We start from the raw sequence: 23,930 nt of genomic DNA on the forward strand, positions 1-23,930 counted from the left end.
GAACAAAAAAAAAACAAACAAAAAGAATTTCTATTTTATTAACAGCAATTCATATGAATTCCACCACCTGAACCAGTGTTTATTTTTCTGTTAATAAAAAGCGATTTTGACAAAAAAAAAAAAAAAACAAAAACAAAAAACAACCAAATCTGATTCTGTTTTCTCCCACCTTTCATCTTCCCTGCTTGAGACGCCATAAATTAGGTGGGAACGGTTAAACGACAACGAGGGGAGGGGACATGGGGAAGGAATGGCTCAGTACCAGCCAGCCACTAATGGAACATCATACAAAAGATTTCCCGAATTGAGAGGAATAAAAACTACATGCAAAAAAACCAAACAAACCAAAAAAAAAAAAACCACAACCAAAACTAAAGGGGGGAGGGAATTCCAGTGAACTGCAGTGCTGGAAGTGTCAGCCCACGGAAGCCAGGATGACATCGACCGACGTCTCGTCCTTGCTCCTGACTGTCACCTGCATGGTCACACCGTCCCCAAGTGCCAGCCTGGACCTGACCAGCACGTCACAGCCGCCTCTGTACACACCTGGGACAAAGCAACACGGGCAGAGGTCACTTTGGAGAGGCTCAGGGATCCGGTTCTGAATGAGGACAGGCCGAACCTTCAGCCAGGTTCTACCATCCCTGTTGGAATGCTCCAGGTTTGGAAAGGTGGGAAAGGCCCTGGGGGTGCTGTTGGAAGTGGCTGGACAACCCCAGGTGGGGAAGAAGGTTCCCCCCACCCTCTTGGTGGCACCTGGACACAGCCTCAGGGCAGGGATTGTCCCCCTAAGGGACAACCTGGAATCCTGGGGACAGCTTCCAACAGGAGAGACCTGGAGGGGCTGGAGCGTGTCCAGGGAATGGAGCTGGGAAGGGTTTGGAGAACCAGGAAAAGGGAGCTGGGAAAGGGGCTGAGCCTAGAGAAAAGGGGGATCAGGGGGGACCTTGTGGCTCTGCACAAGTCCCTGACAGGAGGGGACAGACAGGGAGGGATTTGGGATCTAATCCCAGGGAACAGGCACAGGAGGAGAGGGAACGGCCTCAGGCTGGTCCAGGGGAGGTTTGGTTTGGATTTTAGGGAAAATTCCCTCCCCAAAAGGGCTGCCCAGCCCTGGCACAGCTGCCCAGGGAGGTTTGGAGTCCCCAAATCCCTGGAGGGATTTAACAGCCCTGAGGATGTGGCACTTGGGGACACGGGTGGCCTTGGCAGTGCCGGGAATGGTTGGACTCAATGACCTCAGAGGGTTTTTCCAACCTCAACGATTCCCTGATTCTGGCAGAAGCCGTGGGATGCTGCAGGACAACTCAGGATGTGTCTTGAGCAGAGCAACAGTCACTTGAGAACAAGGCACTCCCAGAACGGCCCTTCTGAGATCAGCTCAGGCAAGGGATTTAATTACGATTTAATCATGTCTGCTCTGGAATCAAATCAGAGATTCTCCACCATCCCCACAGAGCTTGGCCTGAGCACACCCAAGACAGAGGTCTCCGAGTTAGAACCAGCTGCATTCAACACATTGGGTCACTCCAGAGGAGAAAAACCTCTTTCTACACAGAAAAAAAACATCCCAAAATAACAGCAGGATCTCCTGACCCATTTCCCTTTCATTTCGAAAAATCTAAACGGGGACGTGGAAAGATGAAATTCAGCAGCAGGGAACACTTACCAGCCAAGTAAAGGGTGTGAGAATTTTTGTTTTCTGGCACTTTATCTGACCTCTCACAGGGCTGCATGCCCAGGAACTTGATGATGTTATTGACAGCTTCTGCGTTCAGAGATTGAAGAAGAAAATTATTCCAGGTAATTATTTATTTATTACACTAAATAAACCCCCAGCGCGGCAGGTCAATAAATGAGGGATTATCTCACCATCCAGGGTTTTGATGGAACTGAGTGCGAAGGTTTCCTCTTTCTCAAAGTCATCTCCCACCTCTTCCCAGGCAGCTGCGAAATTGGGCTTTAAAACCTTCTGGAGATGATCAGACACTGTCACCTCCAAGTCTTCCAGCTGGGAGGGGAAGGAAAAAAAAAAAGGGAAATTTTCATTATGGAAATGATCCTCACCTTGGAAAGGGAAGAAGAGCCCACAGCATCTTGCCAAGATAAAGTCTGGTTTTAATTCCAGGAGAACCATACAAAAAGAGCTCCTAAAAAGAGGGGAAATAGTATTTATAGTGGTCATCTGTAAACATGAGGAATATTGACACAAACCACGTGTGAGACTCAAGTTTTAGCCTTAAGTTTGAGCTTTCATATTTTTCAGATTTTGGGCTGCCCAGGGGTGCAGCTCTGAGCTCACAGTCAGTGTCACTCAGCTCTCTTCACAAGGACACAAAACAAATCCTTCTCCTGCTGCACACCATGGACAACTTTCAGCCCAAAAGCACAAACAAGGGTGGGCTGGAGGGAGGGACAAGCAGGATGGGACCTCACAGCCTGGAGCTGGAATTGGACAATTAATTAAACCCCAATATGCAAATGGACCAAAACTTATAAAAATATAAGACCTTGTGACCATTTTGGGTCCACCTTGGGTGTAGCCCTGGCCAGGCTCTTGTCCTGCCCAACGTGTATCCTAAAGGCTTTTTTAATAAATATCTACTTTATTATTAAATATCTACTTTTTAAAATAAATATCTACTTTTTAATAAATATCTACTAGTTCTGTCCAGTCTCTGTTTCAGGTCAGTCCTCCCAAGGCATCAAAAGGAGAGCAGAAAAATGAGGCCATCACCTGATGGGTCCAAGCCCTTTAAAGCTCCACCTGGGCTTCCATGGAGAGACTTCCTCAGAATCCAGGGAATCCCAGGATGGGTTGGGTTGGAAGGATCTTTAAGATAATCCAGTTCCAGGGGCAAGGACACTCTCCACTGTCCCAGGCTGCTCCAACCTTGGACATTCCAGGGATCCAGGGGCAGCCACAGCTGCTCTGGGAATTCCAGCCCAGGCAGGAATTCCTTCCCAAGATCCCACCTAAGTTTCCCCTTTTCCAATCTGAAGCCATTCCCTGTGTCCTGTCCCTGCAGGCCTTGTCCCCAGTCCCTCTGCAGCTCTCCTGGAGCCCCTTGAGGCCCTGGAATGTTCTGAAAACTCTCCCTGGATCCTTCCCTTCTCCAGGGGGAACATTCCCAGCTCCCCCAGCTCCAGAAGGAGCCTGTATTTCCTGAACTCTGACTGACCCTATCACTGACCACACAACCAACAAAAATTCAGGTGTTTGGGGTGGAAAGAATGGAGCACAACTCTGCAAACAGACAATGAAGTTATTCCTTCCTCCCCTCCTCTCTGCCCTCACAAATTCCATCCCGCAGGGCGCTAAAACTTTGACAGAAAACCAGGTTTTGGGGAAGGATCCAAACCTGACGTTTTACAGAGTCCTGCCGTTTCAGGCAGATTAAATGACGTCAGGATTGAGAGGAAACTCGACCCAATGGCCACACCGAGCCCAAATTAATGACGAGGGAGCAGGGAACAAACCCTGGACTCACCACATACTCATCCTCGTAGCCATCCTCCTCTGGCACCCCCGTGCTGGGGTCGCAGTCCCTCACCACGAATTTCATGGTGCAGCTGAAGGTACAAGTCACTGGGGAGAGGGAGAGAGAGAAAAATCCGGGATAATTTGGGAAGACTCCTCTGCTGAATCCTTCTCTTCCCTAAACCAGACTGGAATATCCATCAGTTTTGCCTCAGGAATACAGATGTACCTGGGACAGGGCACTTTATTATAATTTTTTCTCTTTTATTTTAAAATAAAGACCAAAGGAGGAGCTCAGGAGAATCCCGGGGGTAACGAAGCACTGATTCCAAATTCCAGCAGCAGCCACCAGGGAAAAAAAAAAAATCCCACAAGGATTTCTGACAAATGGAATGTGATCCAAACCCACAGCTCAGCAAATTCAGAGGAGTTCCAATCTTCCCTGGTATGAAAATCACTTTAAAAATCCACTCCGCTGATAAGTCACGTTAAATAACTGCAAACCCAGAGGTGCTTAAGGGAGACTAAGAAAAGAAAGGGAAGTTTTATGTCCAAGAAAATCTCATTCCTATATTTTGTAGTAGTTTCTGAATCTCTAAAGAGAGGAAAAAATTAATTTGTCCATTAAAACAAAGCCTCAAATTAGGAACATTTTTATTCTACCTGCATTTTCCTTCTACTGGTTCTGGTCTTGAACACTACCAGACACCCGGGGTTTTAACTGTGTTCCTTTCATTGATTCCAGGCAATAAATCCAAGTTTCCATGACCTGCATGCTCTGCAATCCTCTTTAACATCCCCATCCAACACCAGATATCATTTATAAAAAATCTTTTTGCTAAAAACCAGCATTTGTGACACACAGAAAACAAACAGCTGAGTGTTGGAACCTTGAGCACTGAGAATTTTAGGATTTCTGTGCTGACAGGCACTCACCCTCAAGAAAACTCTGCCTTGACCAGAGGCCTTGGAAAAGGCTCCCAAAATTAAATGCCAGCACTGGGATTGTGGGTACGGGGTTTGAATAGAAGTGTGTGATCTCACAGGGTGGAAAACTCAAGAGTTTAAGGGTTTAGAATATAGTAATACAGATATAAAGCAAGATGGAGAGTTTAAAGTGGAGGTTAGTCCTTCTTTTTCACCTTCTTCTTCATGGCTCTGGGTGGTGTTTTGTAATTGGGTAGAAAAAATCTGCATTGCAGGCCACGGGTGGTTGGTTATTGGGGAAAAAGTAAAAATAATTGAGGTGTCGTTTCATAATCGGACAGTTTGTGCTTAAAAGGCCTCGCAGAGGGAGAGATAGATCTCCATTTTTCACTTTGTTAGCCAGAACTCACAGCTTGTGAGACTGTAACAAAAATAAGAACTAATAAACAGCTGAGTCTGAACATGAACACATCTCTTGAGCATTTAATCCTGGCTGCGACAGAAAAGAAGACAAAAACACCTCAGGATGAACCAAACCCCACACCCCCAACACTCTGCCTTCCCCAAACCCTACACTAGAGGGATTTTTGGGGCCACAATTGCTCACCTGCAGTGGGGTCATCCTGGGGGATCCTGACCAGGGTGTAGCACATCCCAGGCTGGTTGTAGGCCAGGCTGGGAGCTGGGATGCAGCAGATCACATCGTAAGCGTCCGACGGCTCCATCTGCACCGTGACCCTCTCCAGCAGCTGATCATTCAAGGTGTTCGTGCAGTCAAACTGCAGCAGCAAACAGGGAAAAAGGTTTGGAAATGTTTCCTCATCAGGAGGTTTTTTTTCTCCTCAAATCAGTTGAAATCCCCCATGGCACGCAGCAGATCTCCTGTGCCAAATGCTGCTGAGCTCTGGGAAAAGGGGGTGGGATTCCTCACCTGGAAAACGATGTGGTTTGGGAACACGTGCTTGATGCAGCGAACAAAATATTCTGTTTCTGCTTCTGTGAGCTGCACTGGCTCTGAGGACTTGAACAAAGGACCCAGGCCCTTAAATTCTGGGATGGCTGCCAGTTGTTCTGTGCAGGAAGGAAAAGGAGATCAACAGGGGCAGGCTCTGATCCTGCCATCATCCCAACACTTCAGAGAATCCCTCAGTGGTTTGGGTGGGAAGGGATATTAGGGATAATTCAGTTCCAGTCCCAAGCCTTGTCCAACCTTTCCTTGGATATTCCAGGGATCCAGGGGCAGCCACAGCTTGCTCTGGGAATTCCTCCCCAAGATCCCACCCAAATCTCCCCTCTTCCAATGTGAGGCCATTCCCTGTGTCCTGTCCCTTCAGGCCTTGTCCCCAGCCCCTCTGCAGCTCTCCAGGAATTCTGCACAGCCACTGATCTCTCCTACCTTGGAATATATCCTGGCGTGAAGGAGCCACTTTCTCAGGTTTGCTGGTCACCAGGGCAATCTCTGTGGAGGAAATAAAGAGCAGAGACTTTGTGCTCTGCCCCAACTAAACCATGCAGGAAGCTAAAATGCCATTAAATCTCCACTAATACTTACATTGTATTCCTTATATCATGTTCCTTATATTTATTATATTTCCCTGTATCACATTCCTTATATTATATTCCTTACATTTATTCCATTCCCCTACATTATATTCCTTACATTTATTCCATTCCCCTACATTATATTCCTTATATTTATTCCATTCCCTACATTATATTCCTTACATTTATTCCATTCCCTACATTTATTCCTTATATTTATTATATTCCCCAACATTATATTCCTTACATTTATTCCATTCCCTACATTATATCCCTTACATTTATTCCATTCCCCAACATTATATCCCTTATATTTATTCCATTCCCCAACATTATATCCCATATATTTATTCCATTCCCCTACATTATATCCCCTATATTTATTCCATTCCCCAACATTATATCCCATATATTTATTCCATTCCCTACATTATATTCTTTATATTTATTCCATTCCCCTTCCTTATATCCCTTACATTTATTCCATTCCCCTTCCTTATATTTATTCTATCCCCTATATTTTTCCCACATTCTGCTGCAAACCACTGCCAGCCTGGCTCCTCACACACTGAAATATCTTTTTTTTTTTTTTTTTCTGGTGTGGAAATACTGGATTAAAAGCAGAGAAAATAAGTCTGAGTTATGAGGAATAAACTCAGCCCTGAAGAGACAGCCAAACAAAAATGAAAGGAGGAGAAGGGAGGGAAAAAAAATTGAAACCCCAAGTTGTTTGTGCGAAGCGAAGATGCTCAAGAATTGTGCAAGGACATGGAAAAAGGCCAGAGAAGTGACTGGGAGCAAGTTTATTGGGAACCAATAAATCCTCGCTATGCACAGACTTGTCCCAGCTTTGCCTCCAGCCCATTTCCATGGAACTGGGTGGATTCCATTACCTGCTTTCTGCTCAAAGATGGGGGCTGTAGCCAGGGGAACTGTTTTCATGTCAAAGGGTTTCTCTGAGGGCTCCAGTGTGTACTGGTGCAGGGCTTTCTCCATCCCAGGAACAGAGACTGTCAACCCTGCAGAGGAGAAAGGCAGAAAAATTCAGTTTTTAAGAGCTGGAAATGCCCCAGGCACTGTTGATACACAGGAAACACAAAACAGGCAAAGAAGGGGAAAAAAAAAAAAAGCTGCTCTCAAGATGACACAGAGTTGCCAAGTTTAGGCAGTTTACTCCCAAGAATCTTGCATGGATTAATTAAAATCCTCTGCTCACGTGAACTGTCAATCACAGACATAAAATGTTTTTACAACCAACCCTCATCCTCGTTTTGGATTGGAAAAGATGGAGCAAAAATGAAGAAATCTGTGCCAAGCGAAGGAAGAGCCAATGAAAGCCCAGATTATCCTCCTGCCTCCATTTCCCAGACCATGCTTCCCAGATTTAAATTTAGAATTCCCAGAGAAGCTGTGGCCCCCCCCGGATCCCTGGCAGTGTCCAAGGCCCAGCTTGGACAGATTTAGATTGCTAAATCTGCCTCTCTCAGCACAAACACTTGGCAGGGAAGTGCTAAGACCAGAAAAAAAAACCCGGGAATTAAGAGCTCTGAGTGGTTTCCTTTCTCTCACTGACCATTAAAGATGTAGGCAGCATTCAGGGCCAGCTGTCTCTGCTGCAGGACATTCAAGTAGAAGGTTGCCCTGTCCCGGACTTCGTCATCACTGTCCATCATGCACCTGTTTGGGGACAAAGGGGACAAAGTCAGCCAGCTCTGGACATCAGGGAGCGGAGTTAAAAAAATGGCACTGACAGAACTGAGTGATCGCTCAGAGCTCCCTCAAGAGATTCTTCAAATTGTGCAAAAATGCGTTTGCACCAACTCCCGCGTCGTGCAACCTCAATTAAATCATTAACGCCACAGGTCTTAACAAGAAACACGAACCTGTGACACCTCTGGAGACACAAATGTTATTTATGAGTCACCTGGACGGGACTTTTCTTGCTCCAAGGGGTGTTAAAAACGCTCACATGTAGGGGGAGGGTGACTTTTTATAAGGGCAGATATTGATGGGGCGAGGGGGAATAACTTTAAAAGAGATTTAGGTTGGACGTGAGGAAGAAATTCCTGTCTGGAAGGACGGGGAGGCCTTGGAAGCTGTGGAAGATCCCAGGCAAGGTTGGACGGGGCTTGGAGCAATCTGGAATAGTGGAAGGAGTTCCTGTCACGGCAGGGGTGGTATTGGATGAGTTTTAAGGTCTTTCTAGCCCAAAGCAGTCAGTAACTCTGATTTATTACCTCTTGAGCAATGTTCTCAGAACAAATTACCATCACATGTTTCCCATGACTAATCCCATCCTTCACCTCTTTGTGATCCTTCTTTCCTCCAGGAGTGCTCTGCTCCCTCTCCAGCCATGCAGGAAAGGCGGGAGAAGCATTTTCCCACTCCCCCAGCTGGGATTGAGCAGCTCAGGGCAAACCCCAGCCTGGTGTGACCTCGCTGCTGTGTCACCACTCACCTCTGCAGCAGCACCAGGATGCTGGGGAGCAGATTCTCATTCTGAGCCCCGAACTTTGCCAAAGCACTGACAGCAGCTGCAGAGAGAACAGGGAGGTGTCAGAGGAGCCCAAACACATCCTCACAGTCCTGAATTTCCAGTTTTTCATATTCCACGCCATAAACCTCGCAGTGATGCTTCTGTATTTCCACATGGAAATCGTTTTGTGGTCGAGATCAGCACTGAAAATCTGTTCTGAGGGAGTTCTCCACCAGATCCTTGTTAAAGCTCTGTGGAATTTTCCAGCCCTTGGCCTTTCTGCCATTTGCAGCAGCTCCCACTCCAGATAAATCTGTTTTCCACACAAGCATCCAGTGGTGACCCAGAGGCTCCGCAGGGAGCTCCAACCCCTCAGCAACCACTTGGAGCTGTCTCTCTAAAAAAAAATCAGATATCAGCTTGGAGAAAATCCCCACCCAGGAAGAAGAGGAAGCTGTTTCAGGAAGTACAAACTCATGACAGTGACATGAAAAAGGGAAGCAGCAGCGTCCCCTCCTCGTGTGTTACACCTTGAATTCCAGCAGCCATTCAAAGGGCCTAGAACCGATAAATTATTTCTGTTCTTCTTTTCTTTGAAATGTTTTTTTTTGTATTCCTTGCATATATATTTGTGGCTCTATCGTTTATTATATTAGTGTTTGTAATATAGTAAATATAATATCTAATAATATATTAGATATATTATACACTGTACATTATAGTGTATAATTATATATAATTATAATATATTATTATATATTCATAGTATCTATATTATTTACTATATTGCATTATAACATAGTAATATTATGTAAAAATTATAAAATTATTATATTATAATATAATATAGAAAATAATATAGCGAATATGATAAATAATACAGCCCTGGAGCTGCACTCATCAGTTCTCACAGCCTCGTCCTCCAGCACCAAATACAAATAAAAACCCAATATAAATATCCAGCCCTCAAATAAAACCCACTCTTACTAAAATCATCTCCAACTTCACTTCCAGGTGGAGAAAAAAGGCCAAGGAGCCAGAATTCCAACCCTGGAGCTGCACTCACCAGCCCTCACAGCCTCCTTCTCCAGCACCACCTTGAATGCTCCAAATTAAAACCCACTCTAACTAAAATCACGTTGAATTTCACGTCCAGGTGGAGAAAAAAGGCCAAGGAGTCAGAATTCCAACCCTGGAGCTGCACTCACCAGCCCTCACAGCCTCGTGCTCCAGCACCACCTTGAATGCTCCCAAATTAAAACCCACTCTTACTAAAATCATCTCCAATTTCACTTCCAGGTGGAGAAAAAAGACCAAAGAGCCAGAATTGCAGCTTGGAGCTGCACTCACCAGCCCTCACAGCCTCGTCCTCCAGAACCAAATACAAATAAAAACCCAACGTAAATACCCCAACCCCAAAATAAAAACCTCCTCTTACATTACACCTCCCTACTAAAATCATCTCCAATTTCACTTCCAGGTGGAGAAAAAAGGCCAAGGAGTCAGAATTCCAACCCTGGAGCTGCACTCACCAGCCCTCACAGCCTCCTTCTCCAGCACCACCTTGAATGCTCCCAAATTAAAACCCACTCTTACTAAAATCACGTTGAATTTCACTTCCAGGTGGAGAAAAAAGACCAAAGAGCCAGAATTGCAGCCCTGGAGCTGCACTCACCAGCCCTCACAGCCTCGTGCTCCAGCACCACCCTGTTGAAGATGAAGCGGATGTACTTGGAGGGCGCCGGGGTCCTGGGCCCCTCCTTGCCCAGCAGGTGCAGGATCTTGGTGGCCAGCACGGTGTGCTCGCAGTCCTCGATGAACTCACACAGGTGAGCCAAGCCTGACTCCTTGCTCTCAGGGTTCTCCTCGATGATGCTGATGATGCAGTCCACAATGGCTCTCTTGTACTCGAAGCCGCCCTGGCAAAGGGAAATCGGGGACAGTGATGCTCTCGGCTCCTTCACGCTTCAGGGATTGCTTCCCACAAAGAAAAGAATCATTTGTACAAATTGGGGTAAAAAAAAAAAAAAAAAAAGTGGCCTGGGTGACCTCAGCCAGCCCTCTGAGCATCCTCAGGTCGAATAACAGCTTAGGATTGCAGCTTTTGTATTTTTTAAACCCTGTACTGCTTTAGGGTATAACTCTTAATTCCACACAGTGTCAGTCTTCACACTTTGGTCAGACAAAACAATCCCTCTAGGCCTGAAATTCAAGGACAGCTTGAGGCCCTGAAAATTATAAATAAAAGTGAGTTAGGGGGAGCAAACTTCAGGTAATGATTTCATTACCTGAAGCTGTAATTAGAGGATTAACCCCTGATATGTAAATGGGCCAAACTTAGAACTGTCTGAAAAACTCGTGACCATCGTTCATCCTGGGAGGTTTCTGACTGCCCAAGGTGTGATGCCTTTAGTTTTAGCTTTCGTATTTTCCAGATTCTCTACTGCATTGGTATACAACTCTGAATTTACAGAAAGTGTTAGAAAGTTCTCTTTACAGTGTAGTCAGACAAAACAATCCTTTTTCAACCCGAGAATCAAGGACACTGCTGACGCTTCAGACCCAAAAAAGTATCAACAGCAAATTGAGGAGAGAAATCTGCGAGGATGGGACTTCATAACCTGAAGCTGTAATTGGCCAATTAACCCCAATATGGAAATGTGTAAAAAACTTATAAAAGTGTGAAAACTTCTGACTCGGAGTCCATTTTGGGTGTAGCCCTGGCCAGGCTCTTGTACTGCCCAAGGTGTATTTTTAAAGGCCTTTAAATAAATACTTAGGGTATTTATCTTATCACTATCTAACTCTGTTCTAGGTAGCCTCTCAAGGCATCAGGTGTATCTATTGAAAGCCTTTAATAAACACCCACTTTATTCTCTTTATCCTGTCCAGCCTCAGTTCCAGGCAGCCACTCCAAGGCATCACGAATTCCTGAGCATTTCACGCAGGCCTGACCCCACCAGGTGCTGTAATCACTCAGCCCCATCTCTTTGTGCACCCTCCCCAGCACACCAAGCAGCTCCAAATGTGCCCAAATCCCTCTCCCAGAGCAAGTGTGACACTCACATCATCCCTGAGCATGTTGGAGAGGAAGGTCATCATCACACTGTGCTTCCGAGGGTACTTCTGGCACAGGGCACTGATGGCCTGCACCACCACCACCTGCAGGAAACACACGAGGGTTTATTAACGTGGGTTTATTTCCCCCCAGGGAAAAACCTCGGGTTTCTAGCTCGAGTTGTCCCCTTGATTGATTAAATCCGTGTAACGAGGATCGAAATCAAGTGGTGGATTCTCGGGGTCAGCGTGGAACAACTTTGTGCCAGGGTGCTGCAAGGCTTGGCTTTGCTGAAGACTGGAATTAAGGATGGAATGTGTTAACCCAAAAACCAACCTTCCTTCCTTCCTTCCTTAGTCATGATCCAATTTTAACTTGTCACGTTCTGTCATTAAAACTCTTTGCAATTTCAAACTTATTTAATTTCTCATAAAAACAAGGACTTGAGACCCCTTTAAACAGACTGATTTCTGCAGAGCTGTGCTCCTCATGATGCAACTGAACCATCCTGAAGCAATTTATTATCAGTTCAGTCACTACCAAACTTACAAATTAGGTAGAAATTTGTAATTAACACAGTTTCCGAACTATGCATCAAAACTGATGCGATCTAAACTCAGAAAGAACACTTAAAAAATCCTTCTTCCTCTCTAAAAGGAAGAAAGGAAGGAAGATTTGTAGGATATTGCACAGGAGCCACGAATCCACGAAATGATATTTTTTACTTTCTTGGAGTGGTTGGGAGGAAGGCACACAGGATTTTTAAGCTGGGAAACTCCTTCTGAACTTTACCCTGCTAGACCAAACCAGCAAAGCATCGACAAACAGGAAAAGCTTCATCTAAAAAAAAAAAAAAAAGAAAAAAAACCAAACCAAGAAGGGGAGAAAAACCTGCAGCTGGCAAGGGCAGAGGCCTCCTCCAGTGGCACACCTTAAACTCATCTGAGATTTCTGACACGAAGGAGGAGATCTGTTTCATGAGCCTGTCCACGCTGCTCTCGCTGCCCGTCTTCAGCAGCGTGGTGATGGCCAGCGTGGCGATGCTCCTGTTGGAGTCTGTGATGAGGTTTTCCAGGTCTAGGTTGCAGGCAGTGACTGCAGATGGATGTTTCATGGCCACCTGCAAGGAAGACAAAAATCCCAGAATGAGGTGGGAGCTGATCCTGCAGTTCAGAGCATTGGATGCAATCAGAGCACCAGGGGGTTTAGGTTGCAGCGTTTTAAATGGATTTTAAATCGCAGCTCGTGATAGTCACGGATTTTTGCTGCTGCGTTGTGCAGCTCTGAAATCAAAACATTTCCTTCACGTGGGTTTTGTAATATTAAATAGCCAGGATTCCCAGCTGAAAGCTCAGTAATTATCAAACGACAGCTTGTTATATCCCCGTGGTCCAGAAATGAGCAAACACAGCCTGAACGCAGGAAAGATTTCTGTCCCACCGGGAGATCTGGCACGGAAAAGCCAATTCTCCAGCATGGAATAATTCCAAATAAAGTCACCCCAAGGGCAGCTGCTCTGCTTGAGGTGACACATCACTAGGCACTGTTGGCTGGCTCTGATCTCAGAGGATGAAGCTGGTTTGGAGGTTTGGAAGCACTCACTTTGTTGAGGGTCCGGACGGCTGCGTAGCGCAGGACGGGTTTGGGTGAACTGCAGAAAAGCTGCAACACTGAGAGGGAAAAAAAAAAAAAACCACAAAAAAAACAACCAAAAAAACAAAGATAAGGCTTCTTTCAAAGAAAGGGAACAGAGTAGAAAGTCTAATATATCTCCATTCAACGACACACTGCTAAATATTCACGCAGCTCTATGTATAATTTATCAGGAGTTTCACACAGGTTAGAAATAAACTCCTTGGTTTCATCCCACTACGGGGGGATAAAATAACAGGGGGGTGGCACAGTTGTCTCTATGTTCCAGCTCTATATTCCAGGTGGAGGAGAGTTTTCCCAGAGAATCTGTGGTTGTCCCATCCCTGGAAATGTCCAAGGCTTGGAGCAGCCTGGGACAGCGGGAGGTGTCACTGCCCATGGGGACTGGATGGGCTTTAAGGTGTTTTCCAAACCAAATCATTCCATGATTCCCTCCAATCCCAAACTCCTGCAGCTGGATAAAGACAAGAATCACCTCATGCCATTTCTACTGCCATTTATCTAAACCTCTGGATGAAAAAGGGAAAAGGGATCTCATTCAAAAACCCTTTAACTTGGGGTTAAAAGCCTTTTAACCCAGAAAATCAGGGTTTGGGGATCATAATTCTGCTGGATTTTCTCTCGATTCCTTTATTTCAGGGGACAAAAGGCCGGGACCAACCTGACACAGCAGGTGCCAGCTCCCTGGCAGTGCAGTTTGGCAGGTGGATGATGGCAGAGGCAGCCTCATAAATCACCATCTCGTGCTTGTTCCTCAGGCAGCTCTCGATGAAGTCGAACAGGGGACTTTCATGGCTACAAACACAACAATCCCAGGGTTTTAGGCTGGAAAAAAAATCCCTTTGATTTCAAGACTTTCATGGCTACAAACACAATAATCCCAGGATCTTTTAGGCTGGAAAAACCCCTTTAAGATCAAGTCCAAGATTTTTATGGCTACAAACAATAATCCCAGGATTTTAGGCTGAAAAAATCCCTTTTAAATTGAGTCCAAGACCTTCATGCCTACAAACAAAAAATCCCAGGATCTTTTAGGCTTGAAAAACTCCTTCAAGATCAAATCCAAGATTTTCATGGCTACAAACACAACCACCCCAGGTCTTTAGGCTGGAAAAACCCATTAAGGTTGAGTCCAAATCTCATGCTACAAACACAACAATCTCAGGACTTTAGGCTGGAAAAATCCCTTTAAAATCAAGTCCAAGACTTTCATGGCTACAAACACAAGAATCCCAGGATCTTTTAGGTTGGAAAAATCCCTTAAGATCAAACCCAAGACTTTCATGGCTACAAACACACAAGAATCCCAGGATCTTTTAGGCTGGAAAATCCCTTTGAATACAAGACTTTCATGGCTACAAACACAACAATCCCAGGGTTTTAGGCTGGAAAAATCCCTTTAAAATCAAGACCAAGGCCTTCATGGCTACAAATAATCCCAGGATTGTTTAGGCTTGAAAAACCCCTTCAAGATCAAGTCCAAGATTTTTACGGCTGCAAACACAACAATCCCAGAGTTTTAGGCTGGAAAAAACCCCTTTGATTTCAAGATTTTTATGGCTACAAACACAACAATCCCAGGATCTTTTAAGCTTGAAAAGCCCCTTTAAGACTGAACCCATGCATTATCCCAGCACTAAAATCCTGTCTCTGCGGAGATTTCCACCAACCCTAAAAAAAAAAAAAAACCAAACAAACCTTCACTCTTTCCAAACCTAAATGAATTTCTGTGCTGGAAATCCTGCCTGTGACTTACCCCTCCTCAGATTCCTTGAGGAGTTTGCTGGCAATCCTGATCAGCATGCAGTAGGCGAACTGGGATTTGAGGCCGGATTTGGTGAATTTGTTCAGCATCTTGGAGACAGCCAGGCGGTCGTTTTTCCTAAGGTGATAGAGCAGCCCCAAAGCATGATACTATGGGATGGGAAACAGAGGGGGCAGGCACTGAGTACAGCTGCAAAAATCCACATCAGAACATCAAAAGAAGGGGGAATCGTTGCTGTTTCCTGGCAGAAAAACCTTCTAACCTCAACTGGGCTGAGTTGCAAGGATCTGCAACGTTTCCTTGCCCTTTTTTCTGGCCACTCTCAACTATTCCTGAAGGTCCAACGAGCCACAAAGTTAATTTATTTCCTTTTTTAATTTTTTTTTTCCTATTAAATATCAGAACTTCAAAGGTTTCAGCTTTGCACAGGAACTGTATTTCTAATGAACTCCACATCCAGGATATCCCAAGGGCCTTGAAATGACAGCCGACCTCACAAAAATCCTTGAGGCTTTTTTTTGATGGAAGCACAAAGGGACATTTCTAGTTCCTTGCCAAGTTATTTTGGGTTTTTCTTCCCCTCCCATAAAACTGATTTAATGAAGCTGCTAAGTGGGCAAGAACAAAGCTGATTTTACAGAATCTTTCTGACCACGAGTCTGCAACAGACAGAATTATTTAATATTCTGAAGAGACAGAATAATTTCATTTCCACAGATGTCTGGAATACCTGAGAGATCATTTCCCAAGCTTTTTGAGCACTCAGGCTCAAATCCCTTCTGCAACAACCACAGTGGGACAGGCATGAGCATTCCAGCTCCCAGGAATTCAGCAGGAAAAAGGGAAGAGAAGACCAGAGCCAGCTCTTAATTAACAATCTCACTCTGGCATCATGGAAAAAATTCTTTTTTATTTTTTAAACTGCCAATTTGTTTCCCACAAATTACAATTTTTGCTTTTAAAAGATTAATAAAAAAGAAGAATTTTTTTTTCCCTGTGGAGTTTTGTTAAGAACTCCCCAGCATGCCACTAAGCCCCCTCAGCATTTTTAGAGACAGCCACCCTCAAACACACCTGGACCATGATGTTGTCACTGGAAGCTGCTTCCTGAGCTTCATTGATCCACCTTTTGACCACGTCATAGCTGATCTTCATCATGTGCTGCAAGAAAAAAAAACCAAACTGAGATTGGAGATGAGCTCACAGCAGTTTCCCAGCCACTCTTGATCCTACACCCCTGGAAAATGTGCATTTCCTTCCAGCTCAGCCTCAAATTACCACACCCCACCTTTGATTAATAAAAAAATAGTAACTAATGAGATTTTTTTTTTTCCCAAAAAAAAGGAGAGGAAATCAGAGCGGATTCCTTCATCTTGCCCTCCTGGTGTCTACTAGCAGAAATAATTCTGAATTGCAGTTTTAGCAGATCAATTCATGCTAATTTATTTCTGCAATTTCTACACTGACTGCAGAAATCTGAGCATTTTGCACTAGGCTGCACCAGAAATCATCACGAGTGATGTACTCAAATGTTAAGAAAGGAATTTGAGGAGAGAAAGGAAACTCTGGGATTTTTTTTTTTTCTTATTTTCCAATGAAAATTATATATACATAAAATTTAATTAAAAATTTAAATAAAGGATATCCCCAACTCCTAAAAAAAAAAAAGTCTCCATTTCTTTTGAAACAGAGACAATTTTAAAAATAAAATTTAAAAAATCCTTGTTCCATACTAAAAAAAAATTCTTAAAATAATACCCCAAACATCCAAAAACCCATAAACAACTTTTAAAAAACTATTACATAACTAAAACTACACAAAATCGACGAAATTCCAAAAACAATTACAAATTTTTAACATTAAAAACCACCATCTCAGAAGGAAAAAAAAACCAAAACAAACACAGCAGATTCACCTTCCCAGGCTGCCGAAACAGATTTTTACACAGATCTTGTGCTTGACTTACCAAAGAAGACACCAGAGCGGAGCTGGACACGCTGGGGACTTTGTCCACAATGGCCTGTTTCATGTACCTCTCGATTCCTTGGAGCATTGTACCCTGGGAAAATAGGGAAAAAGGGAACTGGGGATGCTTTGAGGGAAGGGCATGAAAGCAGCAGAAAGGAAAAAATCCACACTCAAAGGACCCTCGGCAGAAATCCTGAGTGAATTCTGCAAGGTAGATGTGGGTTTGAGCTGCCCGCTCCTGAAGGGTGACAGTGACAAAGTCACCAGGCAGAGCAACCCCAGAGCAGAAACTGGAGCTCCCAAACATTCCAGCTGCTCATTCCCAGTGCTCCAGGTCCACATTTCTCCTGGAAATTGCACAAGGAATTGAGCAGAGCAATCCCAGATAGAAACTGGAGCTTCCAAACATTCCAGCTGCTCATTCCCAGTGCTCCAGCCCCACAGAACTCCTGGAAACTGCAAAGGGCACCAGGCACAGCCACCCCAGAGCAGAAACTGGAGCTCCCAAACATTCCAGCTGCTCATTCCCAGTGCTCCAGCCCCACAGAACTCCTGGAAACTGCAAAGGGAACTGAGCAGAGGTGCTTCAAATCAGAAAGGAGCTTCCAAATTTTCCAGCTGCTCATTCCCAGTGCTCCAGCCCCACAGAGCTGCTGGAAATTACACAGGGGATCGAGCAGAGCAATCCCAGATCAGAAAGTGGAACTTCCAAACATTCCAGCTGTACATTCCCAGTGCTCCAGGTCCACAGAGTTCCTGGAAATTGCACAGGGAACTGAGCAGAGGTGCTTCAAATCAGAAAGGAGCTTCCAAATTTTCCAGCTGCTCCTTCCCAACGCTCCAGGTCCACATTGCTCCTGGAAATTGCACAGAGCATCAGGCAGAGCAATCCCAGATACAAACTGGAGCTTCCAAACATTCCAGCCCCACAGAACTGGAAATTGCACAGGGCATTGAGCAGAGAAAGCCCAGATAGAAACTGGAGCTCCTAAACATTCCAGCTGCTCATTCCCAGTGCTCCAGCCCCACAGAGTTCCTGGAAATTGCTCAGGGCATGGAGCAGAGCAATTTCAGACAGAAACTGGAGCTCCCAAAAATTCCAGCTGCTCATTCCCAGTGCTCCAGGTCCACATTGCTCCTGGAAATTGCACAAGGAATTGAGCAGAGCAATCCCAGATCAGAAACTGGAGTGCTCAAATCTTCCAGCTGCTCATTCCCAACGTTCCAAGTCCACAGAGCTCCTGGAAACTGCACAAGGCATTGAGCAGAGCAATTTCAGACAGAAACTGGAGCTCCCAAAAATTCCAGCTGCTCATTCCCAGTGCTCCAGGTCCACATTGCTCCTGGAAACTGCACAAGGCATGGAGCAGAGCAATTTCAGACAGAAACTGGAGCTCCCAAAAATTCCAGCTGCTCATTCCCAGTGCTCCAGGTCCACATTGCTCCTGGAAACTGCACAAGGCATTGAGCAGAGCAATCCCAGATAGAAACTGGAGCTCCCAAAAATTCCAGCTGCTCATTCCCAGTGCTCCAGGTCCACATTGCTCCTGGAAACTGCACAAGGCATTGAGCAGAGCAATTTCAGACAGAAACTGGAGCTCCCAAAAATTCCAGCTGCTCATTCCCAGTGCTGCAGCCCCAGACTGCTCCTGCCAGTGCAGAGGGCATTGAGTGGAGTAATTCCAGACTGGAACTTTCCAGGAACTGGAAGGAACTGGAGCTCACAAACATTTCAACTCCACGTTCCCAGTGCTGCAGCCCCACAGAGCTGCTGGAAATCGCTCAGGGCACCGAGCAGCCCTCCACAAAGCAGCAGTTTCCATTCCCGCAGTGCAGAGCATCCTGCAGGAGAGCACTTTGGGGATTTTAAACCCATCCATCACCTCTCCCCCAGGCTGTACTCACATCAGTGATCCTGCACAGAGCTCGGATGGCTGGGCCTCGGTAGACATCCTCCTTGCCTGTCATGTCTTTGGTCAAACTGAAACCACCAAGAAACATCCTGTGAACACTTCTTCAACGTCCCCCACGCCTCAGCCTTTAGGTGACATCCACCTCGTTTGGCTGCCCTGCTTCTGGTTAGCAACAACTTTGTAATAACCAGCTCCATTGGAGAGTTATTGACGTCAAAACCTGGGGAAGCACAGGACTGTAAAGTTGCAAATTGCTTTTTTTTTTTTTTTTTTAGATATAAAATATCAAAAAGCAACCCAGTGGATTGCTTTGGTTTGCTCAGCTCATTCTCTTCCTCGGTGGTGCTGCTTGTCCTACGCAGGATTTCGATTCAGAAATAGTGAAAGTTTAGAAAAGGTCAGATTGGTTTATTTTTATAGGTTTCTAAAGGTGTTCAGCAAGCCAACAGCAGATCCAATTGTTTTTGCTCTTGCAACAGCTGCAATGGTTGTTTTCGTAGTAAAAAAAAATAACTCGAGGGTTCAGTTGGGAGAATGAACTGGGCTTTGCTTTAATTTGTACATTAATTTGCATCTTTGCTTCCCTTGAATTTGCTCTGACAGCAAAGCCACAGCCTGACAAATCCACAGAGTATCAAGAATTTTTTAAAAAACAGAAGCAAACAAAGTAACAACCGCTTGATAAAGTGAATTCTCCCACGGAGTGGGAACAAAATAACATTTCAGAGGGTGGCACATACTGTGTATCCCAGAATTGATGTGTCCTTAGAAAACCTCCACAGTGTGGCAGCTAAAACCAACGCAGGGAGCTGCAGCCCCTTTTCTGGGTTCTTTTCTGGGGTTTTTGGGGTTCTTTTCTGGGGTTCTGGAGGGTGTCCCACCTGCTGGTGACAATGATGACATCCTCAGAGATATTGGCCATCTCTTTGATTGTGAGGTAGCACATTCTTCTGAGGGTTTGCTGTGGAAATGTGGGGCAGAAAAAGGTTAAACTCGACGGTAATCAGAAGTTTGAAAAGAGAAAACAAACACAAAAAAGTCAAATTTCTCCACTTTAAGCAAAACACATTCTTTTCAATCCCAAGTTATAAGTGCAAAAGTACATTTGATCCCTGGATAAACTCCCTGATATCAAACAAATTAGAAGAGCAAGCCATTAATATTCCGTAAAATGATAAGAACTAACACAAAAATCTGTGTTAATTATCAAAGAAGTGATGCAGCACATCTGTACTCAGAACTCTCCCAATTACCAGTTAAAAGTTTTGAAGAGAACTTTGTTATTGTGAAAAAACCAAACAGAAACACACGTGGAGTGTTGACATTAGGTCTTTGAAAACAATTAACCTTGTTAATTAATTTTAAAAAACCCTCTACTTTTTAAAATATGGATATAAGAAACATCCCAAACACTCTGTGCTTCCAAAAATTTTGTTACGTCTTTGAACAGCTACACCTCCCTTTTTAGCAAACCCTTTTTAATTAAAATTAACGAGCCCCGCGGCATGAAACACGCTGCTCTGAGCTCTCACGCTCTGCACAAGAGATCGCAGAAGGACTTTTACATTCTGCTGTAATTCCCAAATTCCTTCCCAAAGCACTCTGTGATTTTTAGGGTGTTCTCATCCCTCGCCTCAACGAGATCAATGCTGATCCATCCCCTGAGCAACAGCAGCCTTTGATCTGCAGGCAAATCCCAAATTCTGGTTTGAATTAAGCAGATGGTGCTTGGCAAGTGGGAGCAACAACCCTCAAGTGATTTATAAATTCAGGCGTTGTCATTATCCCTCACTTTTACAGCAGCAATTAACTCAGAACCCACCTCCACCCCCCAGCCCACAGCCACAACCACGTGTCATTATTCCAAAGCCCTTTATTTCCAAACCAGGAATTGCCTCCCACATCCCCCCCAAAAAAATAAATCCAAGAGTTTGGCAGCTCCTGCAAGCCCAGGGAGAGGCAAAACACCAGGTCCTCACATCGTTAGACTGAAACAATCTGGTCATGGCAAAAAAAGCTTCCGTGGCTTCCGTGGTTCCGAAATGTTCACCCTGGAATTGGCAGAGAGGAAAAGCAGGAATTAGCCAGTTCCTTGTTTCTAATGCCCTCCCCCCACAAACACACCCACCAGGAATCTTTTCCTTGGAGGCTTTCTCCTGGAAGAAACCATCCTTTCCTTCCCAGGAAATCCACATTCCCTGAGAACTGGGAATTATCTCCACCCTAAATAAAACAATCCTCACCCTCTACGAGGATGGAAGTTTTCCCTGTGGCAGGAAGAGGTTGGGAAACTTCTCTCCCCCATAATTTTATTAATAATTAATAAAAATATTAATTCTGGATGGAGAGAAAACCCTCAGTTACCTGGTTGAGCAGGTACAGGACCTTGGTAAGGATGTGAAGGCATCTTCGTGGGTTTATTGGGGTCTCATTGAAGAGCCGTGCCTGGAAATGAAACACAAATTCTGCTTCAATATATATCCCAACATTAATTATCTCTCCTTCCACATCAAAATCAAATCGATCTTTGTTTCCAGCCAAAGCAGCTTGTTCAGTTTTATTTGTATTTAAATATGTGCCTGAGAGAATTCAGAGTGTTCTTGCATCTGCAGCAATCTGAACAAAGCACAGCCAGCTCCATTTGCCATCTGGAAGTAGCCAAAAAATGCCTCAAAATAAAACCTTTTTTTACTCTTCAGGAAGAGCCCCCCGAGATGCCACAGGTCCATATGGAAGGCACAAGCCACGTGTCATCTAATTATCTTTAAAAAATCCCCCTCATTAACTGTAGATTAAATCAATTTATTTACACTCTCTGTGGTTTTAAATGAATTCTGTGAATTTAGCCACGCTCGCTCCCCCTCAATCCTTGTGCAGCTCTTCCTGAAGGGAAAGATAATGAATGAATAACTAAAGAAAAGAGCATTTTTCCTGTGATCATTCCTACCTCCTGAAGCACAGCACTCTTCTCCAGATGCTGGAAAGGATTGGAGCCACTACCTGAGGAAAAAAAAAAGAGACCTCTCAGTTGGGGAAATGAATTCCTCACACAACCCAAACAGCTCTGAACGTGCGGGAACAGCCCCCGAATTGGACCAAACCACCTCAAAACAGTGACATTCCTCTTTGGATAACTGATGGTGGCCATCAGCAGCTTCGAATCCACTTTCTTGAGTGGTATACTCAGAGTCAAAGAAAGAATAAAGGTAAAGAAAAAAAAAAAGCAGAGGAAGAAGAAAATAGTTTGCTATTTAATTTGCTTTCACATTTTTTTTTCCTTTTCCCACTTTCTTAATCCAACTGTTTTTATTCCTTCAGGCACCAAAAGCACTGAAAGCATCAACACAAGAGCTGCTGAGCAGGACATGAAGGAGAACTGAAACCACTTTTCAGGCACATGAATCCCTCCACAGCCTCCCTTCTGCTCCTCCCAAGCAGGAATTCCTCATTTCCAGCTCATCTATTCCTCAGTTCTCACATCCCAAGCAGGAAGAAATTGAAAACGAAACAAACTCAAGCCCAGCTGGGCACATTTGGAGCACAGAAAATTCAGGGCAGCCTCAGGTTATTGTGGGGAACCCGGATTTAAATTCCAGACCTTTGGAAAAGGACTTCCCAAGGATATTTTCCATTATGCCAGGGTGATCCATGATCCATCCAGCCTGGCCTTGGACATTTCCAGGGATCAGGGATCAAGATTTTAACCCCTCTTGGGGGCCAGAGGTTGCCTAAACTCCCTGTGGTGAATTCCAGACGTGCACACACAGCCCTGACACAGAAGGGCCGGAAAAACTTCCCTGAAGCCTTTTGGATTTTGCTTTGTCCAGCAAAGCTAAGCAGACAAGTTTATTTTGTTTATGTATACCCCCACGCCGTTCAGGTAGCGATATAAATATAAAATACACGTCAACAATTCTCTCTCCCTTTTTTTTTTTTCTTGAGGGATGAAACACGTGCACTGAGCAGAGGCAGGGATAAAATCCTCTCTAGAAACCAGCCGTGCGAACAGGAAGAGCAAAAGGAGTATTTCAGTTCCTCCCAAACACTTCGGCAGTCAGCCCTGGCAGCTGAAGCACAAATACCCGTGAGGCGTGAGAGATCGCAGAACCACGGAACGGGCTGGCTTGGAAGGAAATTTAAGGATTTTTCACCTTCCACCATCCCGGGGTGCTCCAACCTGACGCTTTCAGGAATCCAGGGGCAGCCACAGCTCCTCTGGGAATTCTATTCCAGGGTCTCCTCACCTCAGCATCCCCGCAGCTCCCTCACCTTCACCTCAGCACCTCCCTCACCTCAACGCCAGCACACCTCAGCCCTCTCCGGGCTCAGCAGCGCTCCCCTCATCCCCAGCACCCCCCCGTACCGGACTCCTCGTCCTTTTTATCGAACTTCTTGATCATGGCGGCCCCGCTCCGGCTCCCGCTCCCTCAGAGCGCCGCCGCCTCCGCCTGCCCGCCGGAAGCCCCGCCCCCCTCTCTGCCATCTGATTGGGCGGCGGGACTGTCAATCAACGCCGGCGCTTTCCGCCTGGCTGGGCCACGCCCCCACCCGCGCGCTGAAGGGGCGGGGCCAGAGGGAGGGCGCGTCTTAAAGGAGCCGCGTCGTTATTTTGTGAGGGGAGTGACAGAGAAAGGGACAGAATAAATAGCTAAATAAACCGTCCGAGCTCCTGCGACGAAACAGGAACTCACGTGGAGTTCACATGGGATTTGGGTGGAATTCAAGTGACAATGCAGCCCTCTGGGGCCTTTGGCAAAAGCCGGGGTAAGTCACAAGTAACTCCTGTGTAACTCTTACGTAAGTCGCGTTTAACTCCTGTGACAAAGCAACCACTGAGCCCCTTGGCAAAAAAAACAAAAAAAACCCCCCAAAACCCCAAAACAAACGAACAAACCTCTCTATACATATAGATATTCCCATGGAACTCACATGTTAACAAGTCGACAGAATTAATTTTCATGTAACTCTCAAGGCAAACCAGCAATAAAATGTCTTATATAATATAAAATATATATATCATCTATTGTTTTAAATTATATCACATTTTTAGGTGGATTTTTTTTTTTTGCCCACTGGCAATTAAAAAAAAAAAAGGATTCCTGTTAATGTCCCAAGTAACTCCCATGTAACTCGTGTGTAACTCACG

The 23,930-nt window shown here is 45.0% G+C and overlaps 1 protein-coding gene across 2 annotated transcripts; it reads right to left on the reverse strand.

Annotated features, from left to right (window-relative positions):
• Window positions 1-22: 22 nt before the first annotated feature.
• On the reverse strand, window positions 23-23,232 carry COPG2 (COPI coat complex subunit gamma 2). 2 transcript variants are annotated; one of them, XM_066182604.1, is made up of 24 exons: window positions 23,148-23,232; window positions 21,732-21,784; window positions 21,149-21,229; window positions 20,764-20,835; window positions 19,666-19,745; window positions 18,777-18,852; window positions 16,870-16,962; window positions 15,977-16,063; window positions 14,894-15,051; window positions 13,799-13,932; window positions 13,087-13,154; window positions 12,416-12,604; window positions 11,493-11,588; window positions 10,102-10,345; window positions 8,409-8,484; window positions 7,524-7,627; window positions 6,844-6,969; window positions 5,805-5,867; window positions 5,340-5,479; window positions 5,016-5,187; window positions 3,492-3,589; window positions 1,873-2,011; window positions 1,670-1,768; window positions 23-546 (listed from the first exon to the last, which is right to left on the reverse strand). In XM_066182604.1, exons 1-24 carry the CDS (start codon window positions 23,182-23,184, stop codon window positions 416-418), a joined length of 2,616 nt encoding a protein of 871 aa, XP_066038701.1. In that variant the 5' UTR covers window positions 23,185-23,232; the 3' UTR covers window positions 23-415. The 2 variants fall into 2 exon arrangements, with proteins under 2 accessions (XP_066038701.1, XP_066038702.1); XM_066182605.1 differs by lacking the exon at window positions 23,148-23,232 and adding an exon at window positions 23,077-23,118.
• Between the last annotated feature and the right edge of the window lie 698 nt (window positions 23,233-23,930).

This window comes from Chamaea fasciata, unplaced genomic scaffold (genome assembly GCF_029207755.1).
Source record: "Chamaea fasciata isolate MVZ Bird 193981 ecotype frontalis unplaced genomic scaffold, bChaFas1.0.hap1 SCAF_5, whole genome shotgun sequence".
Taxonomy (NCBI): Eukaryota; Metazoa; Chordata; class Aves; order Passeriformes; family Sylviidae; genus Chamaea; species Chamaea fasciata.

Excerpts from the sequence above, each read along its gene's own strand:
- COPG2 (XM_066182604.1), bottom strand. The coding sequence starts at position 23,184 with ATGATCAAGAAGTTCGATAAAAAGGACGAGGAGTCCG. Across the intron at positions 21,230-21,731 it reads AGAGTGCTGTGCTTCAGGAG|GCACGGCTCTTCAATGAGAC; the intron begins GTAGGAATGATC and ends TTTCATTTCCAG. Across the intron at positions 13,933-14,893 it reads CTCAAGGAATCTGAGGAGGG|CCATGAAAGTCCCCTGTTCG; the intron begins GTAAGTCACAGG and ends TTGTGTTTGTAG.